The sequence below is a fragment of the Myotis brandtii genome, unplaced genomic scaffold (genome assembly GCF_000412655.1).
Source record: "Myotis brandtii unplaced genomic scaffold, ASM41265v1 scaffold178, whole genome shotgun sequence".
NCBI classification, from domain to species: Eukaryota; Metazoa; Chordata; class Mammalia; order Chiroptera; family Vespertilionidae; genus Myotis; species Myotis brandtii.
The window spans coordinates 417,269-428,743 of NW_005356599.1; the positions used below are offsets into that span (position 1 = coordinate 417,269).

The 11,475-nt window shown below is 46.1% G+C and overlaps 1 protein-coding gene and 1 pseudogene across 1 annotated transcript in view; both read right to left on the reverse strand.

The window, feature by feature from the left end:
• Positions 1-1,363, reverse strand: part of PGLYRP1 (peptidoglycan recognition protein 1) — a 4,309-nt gene extending 2,946 nt beyond the window's left edge. Inside the window, exon 1 of the mRNA XM_005863423.2 lies at positions 681-1,363. Coding sequence (XP_005863485.1) covers positions 681-964 — 284 coding nt within the window. The 5' untranslated portion in view covers positions 965-1,363. The remainder of the gene's footprint in view (positions 1-680) is intronic.
• Positions 1,364-7,054: 5,691 nt separating this feature from the next.
• Positions 7,055-9,391, reverse strand: LOC102250804 (annotated as a pseudogene).
• Between the last annotated feature and the right edge of the window lie 2,084 nt (positions 9,392-11,475).

Sequence of the window (11,475 nt, forward strand, 5' to 3'; positions counted from 1 at the left end):
AGCCTTCCCCTCTGCCTGCCCCTAGCTTACTACACTTCCTCAGCCCCCGCACCCCAGCCCACCTCAGAGCCACCATCACAGGAAGCCGGTCCCTCAGCCTGCCCTTCAGAAGGAGCCCAGCTTCTGAGGTCCCCCACAATCACTCTTGTTCATCACTTCTATCACCATCCGAGTTCATTGTGCTGCCTGTGTTTCTCCCTGCCGGCCTCGAAATCCAGTCGGGCTCAATCCCACCCCAGCATTCAGCACGTGGCCCGGCGTGTGGCAGGTGCCTAAAGCATAGCCCGTGGATTTGGGGCTCCCGCTACATGCCAGGGGTGTCCTAAGTGCTTCGCGTGTGTGGGTTCAGTGATCAGGTGGACCAGTCCCCTGGCTGCAGAGGAGGAGGCTGAGCGAGGGTGACAGCCTGGTCTGGTCTCAGGCAGCCACAGCAGAGCTGGGGACCGGCACCAGCCTCCTAACACAGCAAAGCCTGTCCCTTCCTCCAGGGAGCTGAACTTGAACTTGAGCCCTTCCGCGCCTCCTAGCATCCTGTGCTGCCTGCACGCGCCCAGCCCCCTATGGTGACGGGAGAACCCGGGGAGGAAGCTGCGCAGGTGTCAGCGGGGCGGCTCCAAGACCGGAGTGGGGGGGTCCCGCTGTCTCCCAGGCCCCGCCACCCTCGCGCTCCCCGCACTTACTTGTATCCCACGTCGCAGAAGCCCCGTGTCCGCACGTGGTAGTGCTGCGCGTTCTGCGCTGCCTTCAGGCACAAGGCGGGGGTGTCGCAGTGACCGCCCACCGTGTGCGACACCACCACGTAGCGCAGCGGCAGTTCCAATTCCTGGGCGCACTCGGACGCCAGGGCCTTCCACTCTCTTCGGGGCACAATGGGGCCGCAGCAGGCCTCGTCTTCTGTCGCCCCCTCCCCGAGTCCTTGGAGGGCGAGCAGGGCCCAGGCGAGCAGCGCGCAGAGCCGGGACATGGCGAGCAGGGCGCGCAGGGTCGGCTAGGAGCGCAGGGGTGCCCGGGGCTGCCTTTTATGCTGGGGCCTCAGGGCGGGGAAAGCCTTGCTTCACACCCTGGCAGGTTACAGGGACCCCGGACTCTGCTTCCTTCTCTGGCCGGGCTGCAACAGGATGCGAGTGGTTGGGCCGGAGGGAAGTGGGGAAGGGGAACCCCGGAGAAAGTCAAGGGGCCCCTCAGCTGAGAGTGGGGGTGGGGAGAGGCGCACCGGCCCCTGGGCCCTTTGCCCTGTGGTTTCTGGAAGACCCAGGGCCTGGATCCTTGCCCGCGTTGTCTCCTCCCCGTGGGGCATTGCACACCTCTCCAGAGAGAGGCCCCAGGCCACTTCCTTCTCCCCGCAGAGACTGCAACAGGCTGCCCTTGTTTTAGTTCTGTTATGGGTTGGCTCAACGAGATAGACCACCGACTCAGAATTTAAATTTAAGAGCCTTTATTAAGCTGGCCACCTGACCACAGCACCTAGCTCCCCTTCTGGGAGCTTCGGAGCATGTGGCAGAGACCAAGGGTGCAGTATGATCTTTTATAGCAAGACAGTGTTAAAGAAAAAATTAACTACAAAGCATTCCATTAAAAGTTAAACAGAGTCACACCTGGCTGGAGCATATCATAACACATTGTTTTTCTAAGACAATCTAACAATCCTTTTTCCACTGACCCTGACGCACTTCTTACTCATACATCCCCCCTCCCTCCGAGCACATTCAATTTCTCATGTCTCATTTCCTCCCCTCAACACATTCTGTAACATTCTGTAACCCTTCCATGCCGCAGTCCCTCACCCTACCTAGCACAGTTCTCCCACTCCCAACCCCAAGCCCAAGTCATGTAACCCTTTCAGCAAATCGCGGAGGTGAGTATTGAGAAGCCCATTTCACAGTTGAGTACACCGAGGCAGGGAGAAGGGAAGTCATGCTGGGGAGACAGGGTACATGTCTGAGCCTGGTGGCCCAGAGCCTGGATTCAGAGCCAGGCTGCCTGCAGCTGAATTCCAGCCACATCCCAGTGTGTGGGCTCAGGCAAGTGACCTAACCTTTCTGTGCCTCAGTTTTCCCCACCTGCAAAATGGGTATGGGATTTAAAAATAACTTGCTCTGACTGGTTTGGCTCAATGGATAGAGCGTTGGCCTGCGGACTCAAGGGTCCCAGGTTCGATTCCGGTCAAGGGCATGTACCTTGGTTGCAGGCACATACCCAGTGGGGAGTGTGCAGGAGGCAGCTGATCGATGTTTCTCTCTCATTGATGTTTCTAACTCTCTATCCCTCTCCCTTCCTCTCTGTAAAAAATCAATAAAATATATTTTTAAAAAAATAGCATCAGTGTGGGATTACATGGGTTGACAGGGTTGGGCCCTCAGAGGATGCCTGACTCATAGTGCCAGGTAAGCACCACTGGGCGTTGAATTCCTATCTGTCCTGGTAGTAAGCAACATGCTTTACGTGGGTGCCCCTCCCAGCTCCATGCTGCACAGGAGGGGATCTGTGGGCCGGAGAGGAACAGTCGTTGGCCCAGCGCCAGCCAATGGCTTGGGACCCCCTGTTGGGGAGAAGGCTTTCCTGGGGCTTCTGTTCTCACCAGGACCCTTTTCCCACTCCCTCCTAGAGCACGTGGTGAGTTCAGAGCAGATTGCCTAGTTTGCTCATCCTCCTTTCCTGCTACTTTAGTGGGGGGGGGGGGGGAAATAAGACAGCTTGGCCGGCATGGCTCAGTGGTTGAGCATCGACCTATGAACCAGTAGGTCATGGTTTGATTCCATCCCTGGTCAGGGCACATGCTCTTATGGGCTCAATCTCTGGAGGGAGGTGTGCAGGAGGTAGCCAATCAACGATTCTCTCTCATCGTTGATGTTTTTCTCTCTCTCTCTTCCTCTCTGAAATCAATAAAAAATATATTTTAAAAAACGACAAAAGGGTTGGGGCACTGGGTGAAAGAGGTGAAGGGACTAAGAAGCACAAATTGGTAGTTACAAAATAGTCAGGGGGGCAGAAGTAAAGCATAGGGAATATAATCAATAATATGGTCATAACTATGTAGGAACACGATGTAAAGTATATGATGTCTAACCACTAAGCTGTACACCCAAAACCAATACATGAAAAAAGAAATAAAACACCATGAAGAAAATGACAAAAATAACACATGCTAGCTTTAAGAAGTTGAATTGATACAAAATGTTAATCACCTGTGTCCTACTTTCTCCAGCTCTGCCCACCTGAGGTCACCAATGAGAACAGTGTGGTATGTTTTCTTCCACCATATTTTCCATGCTCAGGTAGATCATGCTTATACCCACAATATCACAGAATGGCACACCAGGCATCTCTTAGCATTTTTCCTGAATTACCTCATCATCTGCTCCCAGCAGGTTTGTGAGGTAGATGTTATTACTAACCCCCTTTTACAGCCAAGGAAACAAGCCCGGAGGCATTTTCTCCCTTTGAAGATGGTGACGCCAGGGTTTAGCCACAGGCTTCCTAGCTCCAGAGATTAAGTTCTAAACCATATATTCCACTACCTACAAACATATATAAGGACAAATATCTATAATAACAAAAGTGTAATATGCTAATTAGACCAGACAGCCTTCCGGAACACCTACTGGATGAAGCTGGGGCTGCGAGGGCCAAGGCGGCCACTGCAGCGGGCGGGGGCCAAGGCAGAGGAGGCGGCGGTGGGGGCCAAGCCCCTTGCACAAATTCTGTGCACTGGGCCTCTAGTTAAAAAATAAAAACCATGCATATCACTTCGCCTTTTGACTTCTGACTGAGAATGATGTCCTGCTTCCATTTCACTGGGATACAACGGATTCGTTTCATTCAGCTAACAACAGGCCCCTTGGCTGCCAAATCTGAGACAGCCAGTAATTCTCACTTCAGGAAGAAACTTAGGGATATTAACTCATAATTTACTCATCCTTCCTTCTGTACAGTTAACAAACTGCCAATTCTTGGTTACTTTTTTAGAGAATTGTATTGTTCAGGGCTAATATTTCATGCACATTGCTCCAAGTTACTACATCTAGTTTATTCTTTTTTTTTAATGTATAATATACAATTTTATTTAAAGTTTCCAAACTTGCAGAATGCTACCTTTTTTGGGGTACATAAAATAGGTACTAAGAAATTAAACAACCAATTTATGATAGTGGTTACCTTTGATGGAGGGAAAGAGGACTGAGAAAGGGCATACGGGGTCCCCAACTGCAATGCTTATTTTCTATTTTTTTGGGGGGGTAATGCTTATTTTCTTAAAAAGCAGGTGTACACACAGCCTTTTATCTACATCCTTTCAAGTATTTAATAATCTAAAAAAATCAATTTTAAGTGAATGGTAGAAACATGGTGAGAGTATAGCTAAGGAACTAAACTGGCCCACTACATTTCCCTCCTCCCTGCCTAAAAAATAAAAGTCTTTTAGTAAACCTGTGCCAGTTTCAGATACTTGGCAAATACTTTCAACAATCCTATATGTTTTGTAGTAGGTCTATTTTTATAGATGAAGCCAGATGTTAAGATATCATTGTTAAATGGTCTACCAAATATTTGAATGCAGGTATTTAATCAGTTTGCGAACCAGTAAGGAGTAATTCCTTTTCAAAAGGTTTGAACTATGCACTCCATAATCATTCTGTGACAAAGGAAGTTAGTTGTACCTTTCAAGGACGGTGGGAAAAATGGTTAAGGGACAGGAATCAATGTAAGGAAGGGTTAGCATTAGCAAGGTCCTTGAGGTGGGAAGAAACAGAACCACAGCGCTGGTGGCTATAATAGCCCTGAACAATACAATTCTCTAAAAAAGTAACCAAGAATTGGCAGTTTGTTAACTGTACAGAAGGAAGGATGAGTAAATTATGAGTTAATATCCCTAAGTTTCTTCCTGAAGTGAGAATTACTGGCTGTCTCAGATTTGGCAGCCAAGGGGCCTGTTGTTAGCCGAATGAAACGAATCCGTTGTATCCCAGTGAAATGGAAGCAGGACATCATTCTCAGTCAGAAGTCAATTTGTGCTTCTCCAGGATAGCCTGCCACAAAGAAAAGGTATATACAATACTTTTAGTGACTGTCTTTGGGGAAGTCATTTAACCTATTTGGTCTTCAGCTTTCACATCACTAAAATAATACTCCCATAGGAACTGAGAAGATTGGATTCAATAAAATGTCTATAAATTTTAGATCCAAAAGTCTTCTGTGATGTTAATCTTCCTTTCTAACATTCCTTCTAGGTGTAATATCACTTACTCATTTCAGATTCTTGCTTCTAAGTTAGTTGGAGCCTTCCTAGTCCATGCTTTACCCTCGCCCATATTAACAACCTAAACCCGGAAAATTTGACTTTACTCTTCTTAGGACTTCTATAGCACTATTTACATTCATCATAAACTGGGTAATCACAAGTATGTTTGCCTGGTACAGTTCTGGTTTTCACTCATTATCTTAGCATGATTAAGACTACCCTAATCATCATTTACTTTGTAGATTAAAATGTGTGAGAGCAGAGTGTTTGCATCCTATATAATAAAAGCCTAATATGCTAAGTGTCCAGTTGACTGGTTGGCCATTCAACCAAGCAAAGTGTAATATGCTAATGATATGCTAAGGCCGCTCCACCACTCGCTATGACGTGCACTGACTACCAGGGGGCAGACTCTCCAACTGGTAGGTTAGCTTGCTGCAGGGTCCCTCTGCTTGGGACTGAGCAACATGGGCCCGACACGCCCTGGAGCCCTCACGCAGTCCCTCCCCAGGTGGCCAACCTCCCGTATTCCTTGGCCTGGCCTGTACCCTCCTGCAATCCGGTACCCCTCAGGGGATGTCGGAGAGCCAGTTTCGGCTGGACAGCAGAACGACTGGTGGCAGACACTCAATGCAGGAACTGCCCCCTGGTGGTCAGTGTGCTCCCACAGGGGGAGCACTGCTCAGCCAGAAGCTGGGCTCATGGCTGACGAGTGCAGCGGTGGTGGCGGGAGCCTCTCCCACCGGCTCCGTGGCAGCACTAAGGTTGCCCGATTGTCAGCTTAGGCCCACTCCCCTGGATGTCAGTCGGACATCCCCCGAGGGCTCCCAGATTGGAGAGGGTGCAGGCCGGGCTGAGGGACAGTCCCCGCCCCCTGTGCACAAATTTCGTGCACCGGGCCTCTAGTTGTAGATAATAGCCCAAATTCTTCCATCCGTAAGGTAGCTTCCAATGTTATACAAAGTGTGGTCATTTCATCACATCCATTATTCAATCTCTCCAATCCTCTATCAAGCTCTTAGGTGTCAAAATGTAACCAATGTGCACTGCCTCTCATAAAGGAAAGATAAGGTCCAAAGTGTTCAGAAAGACTGTAGGTTAGAGAAGGAGCTGATTATTAAATAAAGAAGAATCAGCATGTGATCATGGTTAACATCTGGGAAAGAAACTGAAAACAAGAAACTTAACAATTCAGTTGTCGTCTCTGAAGACAAGAAGGTCCTAGACCAGTGATGGCGAACCTTTTGAGCTCCGCGTGTCAGCATTTTGAAAAACCCTAACTTAACTCTGGTGCCGTGTCACATATAGAAATTTTTGGATATTTGCAACCATAGTAAAACAAAGACTTATATTTTTGATATTTATTTTATATATTTAAATGCCATTTAACAAAGAAAAATCAACCAAAAAATGAGTTTGCGTGTCAGCTCTGATATGTGTGGCATAGGTTCGCCATCACTGTCCTAGACGATAGGGTGGCAAAGGCCTGCGGTGAGCTCTAAGGGGTCAATGGGAGATAAAAGAGGACATAGGTAATACTTTCAACAATAAAGACGAAAAAAAAAGTTCTTAACAGATAGCCTGGTGCAGACAATACTTTCCTTCTTACAGGAAGGGAAAAGGCTGAGATTTTAAGGGGTCATCTGTGGCACTAAATCTTTTCAGCTGAAGCTGAGGTTTTAAGAGAAATAAATGTGCTTTCATTTCTAAAGTCTTCATGCTTTCTGGGTGGGGGGTAGGGGGGGAGAACAAGCACCCACTGAGTTCATCCCACAAGAAACAGTACACATTTCGAACCAGGCTGCAGTAACTCTTTTGAAGCACACAAAACAGGGGCCTCCTTTTTAGGTGCTTACACTGTTAATTCCGTAATAGCATTTACAGTCCCATGACTGTTGTTCTTCAGGGCTCCGACCGCCTTTGCTCTTGACACATTTGCTTGTGACATGACCAATTCTATGTCCTTAACTTCCACACCTGTTTCATCAGCCTCTTCCTCTTCACGCTCCTCTTGTACAGTTGGAGCCTGTGTGTTTTCTTGAATGTTTGAGACAGCTTCACCTTGAACTTTGAATTTCTCGGCAGCTGCTAGCTGTGCTTGCTGAGATAAATCCTCGATCTTGGCTTCCCCCAAACTATGTAGGTATCTGAAGCAGGGCTCTGGTAGACATCTGGCTTTGTGATGACAAAGAGGATGTTCTTAGATTTCCGTATGGTGACCCTGGTAACCCCTGTAACCTGTCGAAGACCCAGTTTGGACACAGACTTCCGTGCCTTCTTTCCACTCCGGCTCTGTTTTGCTTCACTGACTGGTTCTTCATTGATTTCAGCCGCTGCTGCCAGCTGGGCTTGTTGTGTGGTTGCCTGTGTGGAATCTTGTTCTTCGAGCTCTGGTACCGATTCATCACTGTCAGATTCTGTTCCAGATCCTGTCTCAGCTTGGGGCTGTGGCAACTCTTGCTCTGTGGCAGGGACAGTTTCTGTGGCTTCATTGGATAGGGCCGATGGGGGCCAGCAGGCTGGGGAAGAACTGTAGGAGGGTCTCAGGGCGTGTCCTGCCCCTCTCGCCTAGTCCCATTGGCCAGACCCCAGCAGCAAGCTAACCTACCAATCAGAGCATCTGCCCCCTGGTGGTCAGTGTCCGCCATAGCAACTGGTCGAGCGGTCGACCATTTGGACACTTAGCATATTATGCTTTTATTATCTGGGATGGGCATGAAGTGATAACTCTTTGTAACTTTAATTGGCATTTTTATTTTTATGAACACTCAGGAGAATGAGTATTTTTCTGTTTGCTGTCCATTTGGATTTGCCATTTGGATTTGTCAATTGCCTGTTCATCTCCCTTGTCCATTTTAAAAATAAATTGGGGTGTTTGCTGTTGTTATCAATTTGGAAAATGGAGAAAAGAATGCCATAACTGGTATTGCTGAGTTATTGGATATGTACAGTTTGTGTCTCAGTTCTTTTTAAAAGCATGAATGATAACGTACATACAGAACAGTATTCAGATGTACTTTTTGTAGAGTTAATAGAACAAATTTATAGAGTTAATAGAATTAGTAGAGTGGAGAGCTCTATTAATTTTCACATCGTGAACACACCATGTATCCAGCACCCAGAGCTACATTTATTAGTAGATATTGCCAAATACCACTTCAAAAAAGTGTTCGTATTTCTTTTCCACAGCCATGTGATCAGTTTTAAAATGCTTTACCAACCCAGGGAATGATATCTTATTAGTGTTTTATCTGCATCTTCTTGAACATCAAAGAGGGTTTCATCTTTTTACATATTTATGACTGCAGCATCTTCTGCAAACTGTTAATCTTTTAAAAATATTGTTATTGATTTCAGAGAGGAAGGGAAAGGGAGAGAGAGAAACATCTATGATGAGAGAGAATCATTGATTGACTGCCTCCTGCATGTCCCCTGCTGGGGATCGAGGCCACAACCCGGGCATGTACCTTTGACCGGAATTGAACCAGGATACTTCAGTCCGCAGGCCGTGGCTCTATTCACTGAGCCAAACCGGCTAGGGCTGTTCATCTTTTCAAATCATTTTCCTGTTGGGTTTTTTATTTTACACTTTCTATGTTTCCTATAAGGCCTTAATAAATCTCTCCACACCAAGATGATAAATCTTTGTCTATTTTAAAAAATATTGTTATTTTTTGTGTTACTTTTACATCTTTACTTTGACTAGCATTTATAATTCTATATGGTGTGAGGTAGGGATCTAACTTTGTTTCCAAATGGCTGGTCATTTATCATTAAATAGTTAGACTTGGTTTTAAATTTTATTTTATTTATTTTAATTATTATTTTAAAAAAATTCTCACCCCAGTATATTTTTCCATTGATTTTTTTTTTTAAGATAGAGTAGAAGAAAGAGGGAAGGACAGAGAGAAATATTGATGTGAGAAAAACACATCGATTAGTTGCCTTCTGCACATGCTCTGACCAGGGCCCAGGCCTTGGAGGAGCCTGCAACCAAGGTATGTGCCCTTGACCAGAATCGAACCCGGGACCCTTTGCTCTGCAGGCCGATGCTCTACCCACTGAACCAAACCGGCTAGAGAAGACCTGGTTTTAACTTTTAGCTCTACCACTTACTAGCTGGATGATCTCAGGCAAATGGTTAGCATTTGACATAATTGACCACTTCCTTCTAGAAATACTCTCTTCCCTTAGCTTCGGTGTCATAAGACTGTCTTGATTTTCCTTCTGCTTCTCTGGCTGGTCTTTTGTTCTCCCTTTCTCTCATTCTTCTCTGTTTGTTATACTTTTCCTGCCAGGTGATCTTATCCAGGTAATGGCTTCAGCCGCCACTGACATGCAGTTAACTTCCAGGTTTTTACGTCCAGCCTAGAACTTTCAACTGAATTCTGGATCTGTGTGTTCACCCGTGTACTTGACATCTCCACTTGGATGTCCCAGAGGGACTTCAAATGTAAGCTTCCCCAAATGGCTCATGAGTTATTCTTCCAAAATGAATCCTCTTTCAGGAGTCCCTATCTAAGGGAATTGTAAGATCACCTTCCAGTTACAAAAGCCATACATCTGAGCACCATCCTTGACCAACCTCTATTCTTTTCCCTCTTGTTTCTTGCACCCAAAACCATGGCCAGTACGTAGCAGGTGCTCAATAAATACCAAATGATTAAATGAATATTCAGTTCACCTCTCAGTCATGTTGCTGTTGCCTCCTAAATCTTTTACGAATTAGACTTCTTTTGTCTGTTTCCACTATCTTCACCCTGGTCTTGTCACCATCTCCTAGCACCTGGAGTTTGCGCCCACCTGCTCAGTGACCTCCCAGCATGCACCCTGGCCCCTGTGAGTCCAAAGCTCAAATCTGATCATGTCTTTCCTGAAGGTCACCTTCAGAAATGAGTCACATTTTAAAAATATATTTTATTGATTTTTAAAATATATTTTATCGATTTTTTACAGAGAGGAAGGGAGAGGGATAAAGAGTCAGAAACATGGATGAGAGAGAAATATAGGTCAGCTGCCTCCTGCACACTCCCCACTGGGGACGTACCTGCAACCAAGGTACATGCCCTTGACTGGAATCGAACCTGGGACCCTTGAGTCTGCAGACCGACACTCTATCCACTGAGGCAAACTGGTCAGGGCATGAGTCACATTTTTCTGTGGCGTCTCATGACTCTCAGGAAGGGTCCCAAGCTCCTCACCATGGCTGCCTTCACCGCCTCACCTCGCTCACTCCCTCTTCCTGCGTCCTCCAGCCACCTGCCCTTCTGGCTGCCCTTGAAGATGCTTTGACTGCCCTGCCCCTGAGGGGACTTTTGTACACACGGTGCACAGTTTCAGACAGAGGAAGCTTGTGAAATCCAGGAACTTTGTATCTTAGCCTTAAGGTTACAAAACACTCAGCTAGGCTTTCATAAATACTTGAAGTTCAGGTTCCTTCATGATACTAAGACTGTAATTATTAGCCAGGGGTGGCGTGAAGTCTTCCCTTGTTAGAATTTTATCTAGTCTGCATCTTATCAGCCTAAAATTGTGGCACGCACTTGTGAGCGTTTACTGAAACGTTAGCCATTGGGCAATTGCTCTATTGCCTTTAATCTTGGGATTTTCTAGTAGGAAATTAAATTATATTTACTCCCTGCATGCTTTAGGAAGTTAACATTTTAAATATTTAACTTATCTACTGCCTTTATTTGGTCGTGTTACAGTTAATTCAGCCAGTATAAAAACTCACCAGGTTCTCTTGCAGTTAGCAAACAACATGTGTTTTCTTTGTTGTATCGACCATGATAGAAATAAGATTAAATGGTGATTATAGCAAGGGCAAGTGTAAAACACAATGCAGAATGTTAATTTTTTCCCTTGACGTTCCCAAGCCTGGAATGCTCACCCTGCTTACTTTCCTTTCCCCGGCCTAATTGTCACTGACTATTCTTTCCCTGTCACCTCTGAGGAGGTGACAAGTCCCCCTATTTGCTTTCCCTACATGGTTTCTGCTCCTTCTTCATATTTATCATAACTGTGGTTATTAACTTACCTGTACAATCCTTTGATTAATTTCAGTCTCTCCTACTGTACAGTGAGGTCTATAAGTAGGGTCATGGTATACTTTATTGTCCAAACAGTGACACTTTGAGAGTAAAAGAGGGAGCTCTTACTTATTCTGGGTCAATAGGTGTACCTGGACTGTCCCAACTAACCCAGGATGGGTAATTTCCCCGTTTAAAGACAAAGAAGGG